The sequence below is a fragment of the Quercus robur genome, chromosome 5 (genome assembly GCF_932294415.1).
Source record: "Quercus robur chromosome 5, dhQueRobu3.1, whole genome shotgun sequence".
Lineage (NCBI taxonomy): Eukaryota > Viridiplantae > Streptophyta > Magnoliopsida > Fagales > Fagaceae > Quercus > Quercus robur.
The window spans coordinates 5928438-5940180 of NC_065538.1; the positions used below are offsets into that span (position 1 = coordinate 5928438).

The following is an 11743-nucleotide window of genomic DNA, read 5'->3' on the forward strand; positions in this document are numbered from 1 at the left end:
AATATAGACGTGATAATGATAATATATATGACAGACATATTGCTATAGTGTTCTTTAGATAATTTAATGCAACTTCCGACAGAGGAAAAGGAAAAGTTAATAATCTAGTACGTAGGTCATATGGATAATACTTTTTCATGTATTATTCATACATGAAAAAGTATATTATCCATACATGTAGAGTAAAGTAAATATTTTTTCTTCCGTTAATATTAAAATTACATGTTCTTAAAACATTTGATAATGGATAATTTTATATGAAATATAAAGAGTTGTTAAATTAATTGTTTCTTCCCCATAATAATTTTCTTAAAATATTTTTTAAACTAATATCTTTAAAACATTCATTAACTTTTTTTGTTTTTTTTCCCAATACTAATTATCATTGAAAAGTTTTCAGCTCGTTTTCCAAAAAAAAAAAAAAAAATTGTTTTCAGCTCCAAGCACTTACTAGTAGTTCTAGTAGGCACTAAAATAAGCTCTTTTTCTGGGGTGTGCAAACTGCATAGTGCAATCAACAAAGTAGATTCTTTCTGTGCTACACAAGGATCATTCTGAACAGAATGTCTTTTGGCTTGCCAGCTCTGTACGTAACTTGTTCACATGCCCTTGGAAATACAAGAGTTCTTTTTTTTTTTGTTACTGTTACTCCATGAATTGCTCTCGAATACAAAAGTTAATAACCAAACATAAGTCTCATTTAAGATGTTAGTGTTATATTAATGTTTCATTTAACCATGTTGGAGCAATAAATTTAGGATTTTTTGTTAAGGGATTCCCTGTTCATTTAAGGAAATACTTGTAATGTATGTTTGTGATTATATCTCAATATTAATTCCTCACATATTGAGTTTGAGTTCTCAACAAACATAATTGAATTCAAACTCTTTTTTTACTTTTTATAATTTAATAAACGGTAGTCGAAGGATTTGAACGCTAAATATTTTCATTAAAACACCAAAATATACCAATTAGTTGAACTTTAAGGTTCTTTACAAGTCTAGGCCCTTTTAATTGAGATAAAATAATGAGTGACTCAGTAACGTTAGTTAGTACTCTTAAAATTAAAATTATAAAAGAAGTAAAATAACTTATATTTTCGTATATAACTAAGCTTTTAGCTAAAGAACAAATATAAAGAAAGTTAGTAAGGATATAAATTGTTAGGTCCAAACTCCAAACCCATTAGATTCCTTAAACATCTCTCATCCTCAACATAAAAAGTTATCTTATCTTATTGCTAAAATCATATTATTCCTTAAACATCTTATATAATTCCTTAAACATGTGCTTAATATTTGGATAAACTAGTACTTAAATTAAAATATTTAATAAGCCTTAGCCTCTAAAACAATATTCAATCATAATGTTATAACAGATAAAATTGACTGTAAGACTTACTTGAAAAAGATTTATTCAAAGTTATATTATCTACAATATATGAGTTAAGACGAAGAATAAACCAAAGTTTCATTGCTGCATACTGTTCTTGAGCTCTCTACAATATTATCTACAATATATGAGTTGAACTTTCATTGCTGCATACTACTTTAGCAGCTGTTTCAATATTACAAAAAGAAAGTGAAGCGTTTTGGGGTGAAATATTGGTCATAATCTCGAAAGAATCCTTGTCTGATTCTGTTTGTGTAAAGAAAAATATTGAACATCTGAATGGGTCCCTTCTTTGTAAACCGTGCATCATATATATTTATTTATTTTATACTATGGTTTTGCTGTTTGACATTATTCAGACTAATCTGTCAAAAATTTTGGCCTCTAACAATGTTGGTTTTGTTAATTAATTAATACACATTAATTTTGATTATTTTCTGTTTCCCTGTACACTGCATGTGATTTTCTCTCATTCAGTATCACTGAATTCAGTAACCAAACCCATTAAATAAAAACTCTAGGGCACGTTGAATGACACCTCATTATGGTCAATGATTGACTCAATAAAAACTCTAGGGCACGTTGAATTTAGACAAACATAAACAAAAGCTAATGGCTTCCATGGCAGATAGGTCTATTAAAAGAGAAGTGAAGGCAATGGAAGCCATTAATAATGTTTCAACTAAGAAGGAAGTCAACAAGGGAGCATGGACAGCTGAGGAAGATAGAAAACTGGCTGAGGTTATTGCAATCCATGGTGCTAAAAGGTGGAAGACAATTGCAACTAAAGCAGGTCATTTTCAATTTCACCAAGTTGAATTCTAAACTTGCTAACTTCAATACTATATTTGTTATGAAAATGATGTTCCTAAATTTTGATCAAAGGCTGAATAAGTCTTTGCTTATTGTAGGTCTTAACCGATGTGGCAAGAGTTGCAGGCTAAGATGGTTGAATTACTTGAGGCCTGACATCAAGAGAGGAAACATATCAGACCAAGAAGAGGATTTGATACTTAGGCTCCACAAACTACTTGGAAACAGGTTAATTAATTCACATGTCAAACATAGACCAATATATATTAACATGGTTGTTCTAACTTCTATGTTCATATAGTTGAACATGGTCAAGGATGGATTTTCCTATAATTGTTTGTTTTTAATTATCTTAGGTGGTCTTTGATAGCCGGAAGATTACCGGGGCGAACAGATAATGAGATAAAGAACTACTGGAATTCTCATTTGAGCAAGAAGTTAAGGCAGAAGGAGAAGCAAAGTGGAGCTGCAACAAGAGATGGCTATAATGTTCAGGAAAATAGGGAGGAAGAGAAAGTCAATGAAGAAATGAGTGGAGAGGAGAATACATCTAAAGGAGTTGATGACTCAAAAAGTGACTTTGATGTAGATGAGTTCTTTGATTTCTCTAATGAGACTACTTTCAATTTAGAGTGGGTTAGCCAATTCCTTGAACTTGATCAGGGCTTCAGTGATGTTTCATAAACTGCCTGACCTTTTTTTTCTCTCCATAAATTTGGTGCAGTTCATGCTAATCAGTAGGGTGTATGTGATAATTCATTTAATAACTCTATTTTTTTTTCTTCTAAGTTCTTCATGAATTTGGTGGAGGTATCAGCTCTTAGATGTGCTGAACTGTAAATTACTTCCATGAATTAGTCCTTATCATTTTATGAAGTTAAATTTCCCTTTCATTTTCTTCTACATCAATCATTGCATACCAACCTGGCCATGGAAAAAGAAAAAAAGAAAAAAAAAATCATGGCTAGCAACCTAAGGCAATAGAAATATGAAAAGCACTATGGTAATGAAAATTTTGGCATTTAGTTCTTAATCGATGACAGTACAGCTTTGGTGATGGAAACAATGGTGTAAAGATATATAGTAAACAGCTATGATAAAAGTGAGAAAGGAAATGTCCACATTATTGTGGACAAGGGTTAAAGCATATAAGCATGATGAGACAATTAATATTTGTGCTAAGATAATTTGTAACCTTTTAAAGGCCGACAAAGAACACAAAGCATTCTCATGTCCAGATGATTACTGCATAACACCTTGTGAAAGCCTGAAAGGCATGTAGGTTACTGTATTAGGAAAAGCTTTCGAATCTATAATCGGATTATTTTTTTCTTTCTTCTTTCTTCTTTTCATCACAAAAGAGTTGGGACTTTTCATTCTGAAACTTTTCCCGGCCTTATTATGGCTATAATAAGTCTTTATATTTAGAATTATTTTCACAAACTGTTGAGGTAGCAAGTTCTTAATGCTAATCAATAGTCCCATGTGAAAACTAACAACAGCTTGCCGCCTCAGTTGGTATGAAAATCCTTGACTTTTAATGGGACAACTTTTGCAAGGCACTACCATATATGTTTAGCAGAATCAATTAGCCTAACTTCAGTGACATTTAGTGGCTATATATCTAAGAGAGACTAATGGTAGACAATGCAGATGCAAATCGATATATCACCCTGCTTGACTTTTGTGATGCCCTAATTTGTTTGATTGTGTGATGTGTGTGGGTGTGTGATGAGTCCCACATCGGGTATTTACTGAGTTGAGCTGGGTTTTATTAACAATTACAAGGAGTTTCAATTGTGACTAGTCCTTTTGAGGTATAGCGCAGATGTGGCTAGCGCAGATATGGCTAGCGCTTTTCCTTGGATCGTTATATATGGTATCAGAGCCGGCCCGGTAATCCCGTGTGGGGTCAGAGACACTACCCCACAAAGTGGGCCCTAACGAGGACGTTAGGGATTTAAGTGGGGGAGATTGTGATGCCCCAATTTGTTTGATTATGTGATGTGTGTAGGTGTGTGATGAGTCCCACATCGGGTATTTACTGAGTTGAACTGGGTTTTATTAACAATTACAAGGAGCTTCAATTGTGACTAGTCATTTTGAGATATAGCGCAGATGTGGCTAGCGCTTTTCCTTGGGTCGTTATATATAAACACGCTTAACTGCGGAGTTCTGAATTGAGGCTCCTTGTAATTGTTAATAAAGCTCAGTTCAACCCAGTAAAAACCCGATGTGGGACTCATCACACACCCACACACATCATACAATCAATCAAATTGGGGCATTACAACCTTATTAGCGTATGCTAGTAGTGCTGTATCTGTATGGATTGAACTTGTTTTTTCATTTGTTGATCAATTGGTTGATTAGCCCTTGTTGTTTTCTTTCTCTTTCTTTTTTTTTTTTGGTTAAATTGCAGTAATGTACATATTTGGAAAGCAAGGAAAGAGATACATCATTCCTCTCATCTTTCAATCCAATTCTCCTACCACACACGTTATATTCAGAAATTACATCTCTATAAAAATCTGTTACCAAATGGTTAATTTTACTCGCAAAATAAGTTTGATGTTTGAACTCATTAGCTCAACCTACCAACCTTTGTCCTTGGTAGCGTACTTAAAGATGGGTGGTCATATTTGCTAAAAGTACTCCTGCTATCCACACTAGGTGTGGTTTTGTTGCCTTTCTCCCTTCAATTATTAGTACATCTGCAAATGCCTTTGTCCTTAAATGCAAGCTGGGTTCTGTTAAAGACTTTGACAGTTCTTAGTTTGAATTTACATGCTCAATCTAAAGCATCTTCTTCATCTCTGAAATAACTTGATGATGAAACACCATGCAAGGTTTGTAATTTTGTTCTAGAATCCCTTTCATTCTGTAACCTATTGTACAATTCCATGTAGAACAATGAAGTCCATGCTATGGATTGTAACTTGTTAGGTGACCCTTATTAAATCAGAGTCAACTTGATGAAGTAGATGATGGGGTCCTTCCTGACAGAGATTCTTATAAAGATTAATTGTCAAGCTTACATGAAATCAGGTCCAACTATCAGAAAGCCAGAGAAATAGAACGACCTTGCATTCTATTATAATCTATTCAGAATTGGAATTTACATTCCATAGAATACCATTCTGTCTGTTATGTCACATTCTTTCTGATAATGAAGGTACATATTGTGAAACCACATGCAAAATAAAATTGCAAGTCATTTTCAGTTGCACAACAAAGAAGCTGCCTTATCTACGATGTACAACTGGGTACACACATTGATTAGAGTTCAGAGTCACTTATTATTTTCCACCTACTGAAACTGAAAGAATTAAGTAGATACTTAGATAATGTAACATACCTAACAAATCAACTCGTTATTTATAAAAAAACAAAGGCCAAATGATTTTGCAGATCTTATTCAAGTTTTTGAATGTAATTTCATTTTATTGAATTTCATATTTAATGTAATTGGATGTGTCTTTTGATTTATTATTTACTTACTTGGTTAGTGAAGAGGATAAAATTGAGGAAGACGGACTCATTCAATAAAACCTACCATAAGCAACGGTACTGGGATAATGGATGATCCAAATATTAGGAGCAGGCGACAGGTTAATACGGAGGATATATGGGACGGATTGATTTTCCATAGTGGACGGATTCTAGCTAGACGAACACAAAGGGGATGAATATCAAAGCCACGTGGCATCTACGTAGCTTAAATGGTCTCCAAGGAACCCTAAATGGAAATATCTTGCACCCTACACAATGGTGACCCGATATGGGAAGAATCCTGCAAAATACGTACATTTATAATGATCTTCCCCACAAGGAAACATCTTAGGAGCCAAGAAATGAAGGTCGGTTCTGCGCTACTATAAAAACCCAAAACTCTCAGAAAATGAGGTGCACATAATTTACCCCATCTCTTGGAGGGTATTCGGCCGGTACTACACCGGTACTCTCTTTAAGGTTTTCTTTCTTCTTTATTGCGCAAGTTTTATCTGGAGCACGTGAGAATTGTGCAACTTACTTGTTTGTTTTTAGACCCCTATAAAACTAGATTGTTTAACCTAATTAATTAACCAAGTAATTACTTAGTTCAAATTTCAGATTTAGGTTAACACAATCATATAATCATATCAATGTAAAGTGCGGAATATAAAGAGCACAAAGAGATGATGACCCAGGAAACCAAACCGGTAAAAACCTAGGGAAGATTTAACTTAACTATCCTCAAGGTAAACTTGAATCCACAATGAAAGAATCAAAGTTTTACAATAGCGACTTAGACCACTAACATCCTATTGCTACCCACCAATAGAAAACTTACTGACACGACCACGTGACAGCTCCGAGACCACGAACTCCTTCTTTCTTGAATTCTCCAGCAAGTATAAGCACTCCTACTTGTGTATCTTTAAGCTTTTATTGCAACAACTGAATGATCATCAAGCTCTCAATGAAATCTCCATCTTGATAATCCTAAGCATGTGTGAAGGCAACCACCTCTCAGATCTCACAAGAGATTCACACACATAGCAAATAGAGTAACCTTAAAAACGTGGCTAAGGTTTCCCTTTTATACTTAGGGCAAAACATAAAACCCTACATGTCATATGGGCTTAGGGCTAAGTTGGAAATTCTGCAGAAAAAACATTATGCCCGACTTTCGATCGGTCGAGCCTAATTCTCTATCGATCGAGCCAGACCGAATTGCACAATGAATTCTGCAGTAGCTCAATTCCAACTTTACATAAAACACATACTTTGAGCAAGTCTAAAATAAGAATATAAACCTGTTTTGATCATGGTTTGCCAACAATACAAATTAGAGTTCTAATACATTAGTTCCTAAGTACTTAGAACCTAACAAACTCCCCATTTGGCAATCCGTGACAAAACACAAACACTATGCTCAAAGTTACAGGTAAAAGCCCTTTACAAAAATATGGCCATTACAAAATAATCCAACCTAACTACTATCTATCAGTTGCAAGTGTAGACAGCAGCACGACTGAATCAACTTGTATATTTCCTGAAATACTCAACAAATGCATAAACGCATGTGTGGAAAATACAAGTAAAACAAAATAAAAAAACTAAAGCAAATAACTAACTCTCCCCCTAAGTTAGATACATAAAAAATGTTAGGACATATGTGTTTCACATGTTAAGAATATATGTCTTGATTTTATGTAATTGGCTAATCCTTTGACAAAACGCACTTTACTTGTATTTGGGTAGATTTAGGATGTGTTTAAATACTTCAAGAAACCATGTTTCAAGATCAAGTGTTGAAGCTCTCAAGTTTGTCCAAGAAAACAAGCTGAAAGTGCAGAGTTACTAAAACTCGACAACTAGCATGTGTCGAGGTTTAGGAAGCTGTTTCAGCCTCGTGGCTCGACAGCTAGCTCAACAGATGCTCGACAGCTTCGATTTGTCGAGGTTTACAAAAACAGAATTTCTGATCTATTTTTCTTGGGATCCGTGGATGTGTCTTTGGGCCTTCTATTCTCCTAACCCTAGATATATAAAAGGATTGTTTTAAGGGTCGTCAAATGGTTCACAAGTTGCATAAGCATTGAGCAAACTCTGTTCAAGCAAATTGTGACCGGAAACGAAGTTCTGACCCTAGTTCATCTTTTTCTCTTGAAGAAGTTGCTGTGTATGTGCACCGTAAGATTTTGTGATCAAGCATCTTCTTGAACTTCATCGTGTGGATGAACTGAAGAAATTTGTAGCCAACAACCTTTTTAGTTGGTGATTGAAGTCGCGTACTGGGATCCGCGCAATTTGTTAGTCACATACTTGGGAGCCGTGTATCGAAAGAAGGGACTGTCACTATAGAACAAGTCCAATTGGGTATTGGGGTAAGAGTTCAACTATAGGTTGGTAAGGTACTTGGCATTTCTTTACTTGTAACCGCTTGTTGTGATAATAGTGGAGTTTCAGGAGTGGTGACCTGAAAATCACCCAGTGGGGTTTTTGTCGTGTTGGTTTCCCCATTTGTAAACAAATCACCATGTCAATTTATTTTTCGCTGCATATTTAGTTTATGGTGATTAGTTTGTGTTACCATGTGTTTTGCATGATAAATTGATTAACTAATAACTTGGCTAATTAATTAATTAATTTCAATCACAAGGGGTCAATTCGTTTGTGGCCTATCAAGTGATATCAGAGTGGGCACACTCTGATTAGGTTTTAATCTTTACCATGTGATCCATTGACCCCTGTTGTCATGGAAACTCTTGATTGTTTTGATTTGCATGATCTTATGTTGAATGATGATGATGATATTCAAGATGCCTATTGCAAGCTTTATAATTTTTGTATTAAATCTCTTGAACGTTCTACAAAATTAAAAGCTAAATATAAGAAGGTCAAGCTTGAAAAAGATGATTTGATTGCAAAATTGGATGAAGCCAATAATTTGAATGAGAATTTTAAAAATCAAATTTCATCTTAGGTGGACAAAATTAAAAGTTTGGAAGAGCAACTTGTTGAATCTAAAATTGAAGTTGAAAAATTAACTAGTGTCAAACTTCTTGTTGAGCCTAACTCAAAAGAAAAAGATTTGTATATTCCTCCATTTAAAAGGAATAATGAAGAGTTGAAGGCTAATATTGCTAGGATAGACAAAGGTAAAAATTCTGATGTTAACGCTGAAGTTTCTAAATTTGTGTCTAAAACTCCTCCTAGGATGAATAAAAATTCTGAATTTGTCCCCACTTGTCATTATTGTCATATTGTTGGTTATATTAGGCCACATTGTCCAAAGTTAAGGTCTCTGTCAACCTCTAAGGTTAGACCTCCTTCTAGGAAGCCAAGTAGCTTTAAAACTGCTCGTGTTTGTCACCATTGTGGTGCTTCAGGTCACACTCGTCCTAATTGTTTCAAGTTGTTTCCTCATAAGCTAGTGTCAAATAGGTCTCATCTTTTGTCTAAAGGTTCTGTACCTATTCTTGGTGAGTTATTAAAAGTTTTGAGCTTTTTGACTCAATTTCAGAGGAATTCTAATTCCTCTATGTCCTTTAGTAGTCATACTAAGACACGTGCCTTTTCATCTTCACGGCCAAAGACTCGTGCTATGTGGGTGATGAAGGATCCTAAGACTTAATTGTCTTTCTGTTTGTCATTTGCTTTAATTCTTTCTATCTAAAGTAGGACTCTTTTTGCTTGATTTCTTATCTGCTTGTAGAATTATGCTTTCATGCATCTGCATCTTTCTTTCATGCCTTCATGTTGTTTGTCTGTTTTTGTTTGGTTGTTTAGTTTTTTTGTTTGTTTTTCAAAATAAAAATAAAAATTAGAAAAATACAAAAACACTGTGTGTTTTGTGTACATTGGTACTTGTGTACCTTGGATGGCCATTGAAACAAAGTTTTCTAAACTTTGTATCTCTTGTAACTTAGATGAGCATCTCTATACACAACTAAGCAAGTGAGCTTTGTGGCTCGTGTTTGTGATGAGTAAGATTAAGTAATCTCTTGTACTTAACACTCGTATTACTTTTTTTGATGGGAAGGATTAGAAAATCCTAAGAGAAAGGCATAAATAACCATCTCACCACTATTACCTGCCAATCATAATATAACACTTGTATGCTTCGGCATAGCAAAAGTGCAGTGTCAATGACATTTGTGTGTTTCGGCATAGCAAAATTGGAATGTCAATAGCTTAACATAATTAGGTATTTCTTTTCTATCTTTTATATGCTCATGTATGATATGCTTAAAAAGAAAAATATGCGAAGAAAATTAAAAACCAAAAAAATCAAAATGCTTTTATATATGATTGCAAGCGTGTATTCTAGGAGATGTGGGAGTTATAGGATGTATCTCGAAGATGATAGTCCCCATCAAACAGTTATGATTGTGTGTGAGTTAAAGTGATTTTCTCATATCTCAAATTGTCATAACATGTTGACACATTTGCATTCTTGCGATGTTTTTCACACACGACATGCAATATTCTTTGCTACTCTTGATACATGTGCAGGTACAATGTGATTTGACCATCACAGGGTTTTACATGTGTTAATGTATGCTCACTAAATTGTCTTGACTTGTTTTTGAAAAATAAAATTGGTTAGACTTGTTTAGTGTGTGTGTGTGTGTGTGTATTGGGATCCATGTGCTTAAAATCTTTGTTGAGAGATGATTTTGAGAGTTTAATATGTTGATTGGATCATTGGTTGAGTTGCATGCTTGATTGCATTCATGTCTGTGTTTTTCTCTTCTCGAAAAACTGTTTTGAAAAGCTTGCTCGACACCTCCTCGACACCTGACTATCTGTCGAGCTTCTTGAGCTTTTTCTTATTGCAATCTCGATAGCTCCTCGACACCTGGTGGATCAATCGACAAACTTTCTGACCCCTCGATAGCACCTCGACAGCTAGTTCGATCAATCGAGATTCTGTTCTTGCTTTTGGTGTTTCATCCTTGACACCTGCTCGACACCTGTAGTTGTCGACGGCCTTTTACTCGACACCTACCTCGACAGATATCTCGACACCTCTCGACACCTTCATCTGTCGAGATTTACTGAGGCTCTATTTAACACCTCGTGCGATCTGCCTCTCATTTCTGTCGATCTCCCTCTTGATTGCTCTGACTCTTCCTCTCCCAAACTCTTTCATCTCACTCCAAAACCTCTTCCTCAAGGTTTCTTCAAGCTTTCTCAAGATTTTCCTCACTTGGTAAGCTTCTAATCTCTTCTATTTCATGCATTTCATGTTTTGAAACCTAGGTTTTGGGGTTTTTGAAAAATTTTGGGATTTTTTAAAGTTAATGAGTTTTTGTTGAATTTTAGGGTTGGGTTTTGAAGATTTGATCTCAAAAACTTCATGCATTGCATCACATTTGCATTATAATAGTATTATTATGCATAGATGTGTACAATTTGTTTGTGTGCTGGTAGGTTTGGATTGGGCTAAGCCCATGATGTCTTTACTTTGCATGTCACATGTTCATGCATTTCCCATGCATACATACTCCAATTTCATTATATTTATATATTGTGAAACTGTTTGGAGCTTTTTTTATTGTCTCTCTCTATCTCTCCCTTTACTTCTAGTTACGTTAGTAGTGTCTATGGCACCTAAGCGTAAATCCACTCTGGGCCAGAATCCTTTTCATTCCGAGGCCTCTTCGTCTTCTGATCCTACTCCTATCTCTGTTCGGTTCCGTGATGATAATGCCCACATGGCATTCTTAGAGAACTTTTCCTGACGAGGCATTCATTCGGAACGCCAAGTCATCCTGGCAGATTTTGCCGACATCGACCTTCCCGATGTCATTCACTCTTAGGAATGGGAGTCACTATATGTCGTCCTGGTCACCTGTCCACTCGTGCTTATTTAGGAGTTCTACTCCAACATGCATGGTTTTGATTGCTCCGTACCTCAATTTTTCACTTGAGTTTAAGGTCGGAGTATTCCTGTCACACCGCAGCTTATTGCGAATGTGCTTAGGGTTCCTAGGGTAGAGTATCCCGACTATCCTTCCTATGAGCGTCTGAGGACTGTGTCCAA

At 35.2% G+C, this 11743-nt stretch overlaps 1 protein-coding gene across 1 annotated transcript; it reads left to right on the forward strand.

Moving 5' to 3' along the window:
- The first annotated feature begins 1944 nt into the window (after positions 1-1944).
- Positions 1945-3092, forward strand: LOC126728995 (transcription factor MYB114-like). Its single transcript, XM_050434766.1, has 3 exons — positions 1945-2185; positions 2304-2433; positions 2562-3092. The coding sequence occupies exons 1-3, from the start codon at positions 2005-2007 to the stop codon at positions 2887-2889; spliced, it is 639 nt and encodes a 212-aa protein (XP_050290723.1). The 5' UTR covers positions 1945-2004; the 3' UTR covers positions 2890-3092.
- Positions 3093-11743: the final 8651 nt, after the last annotated feature.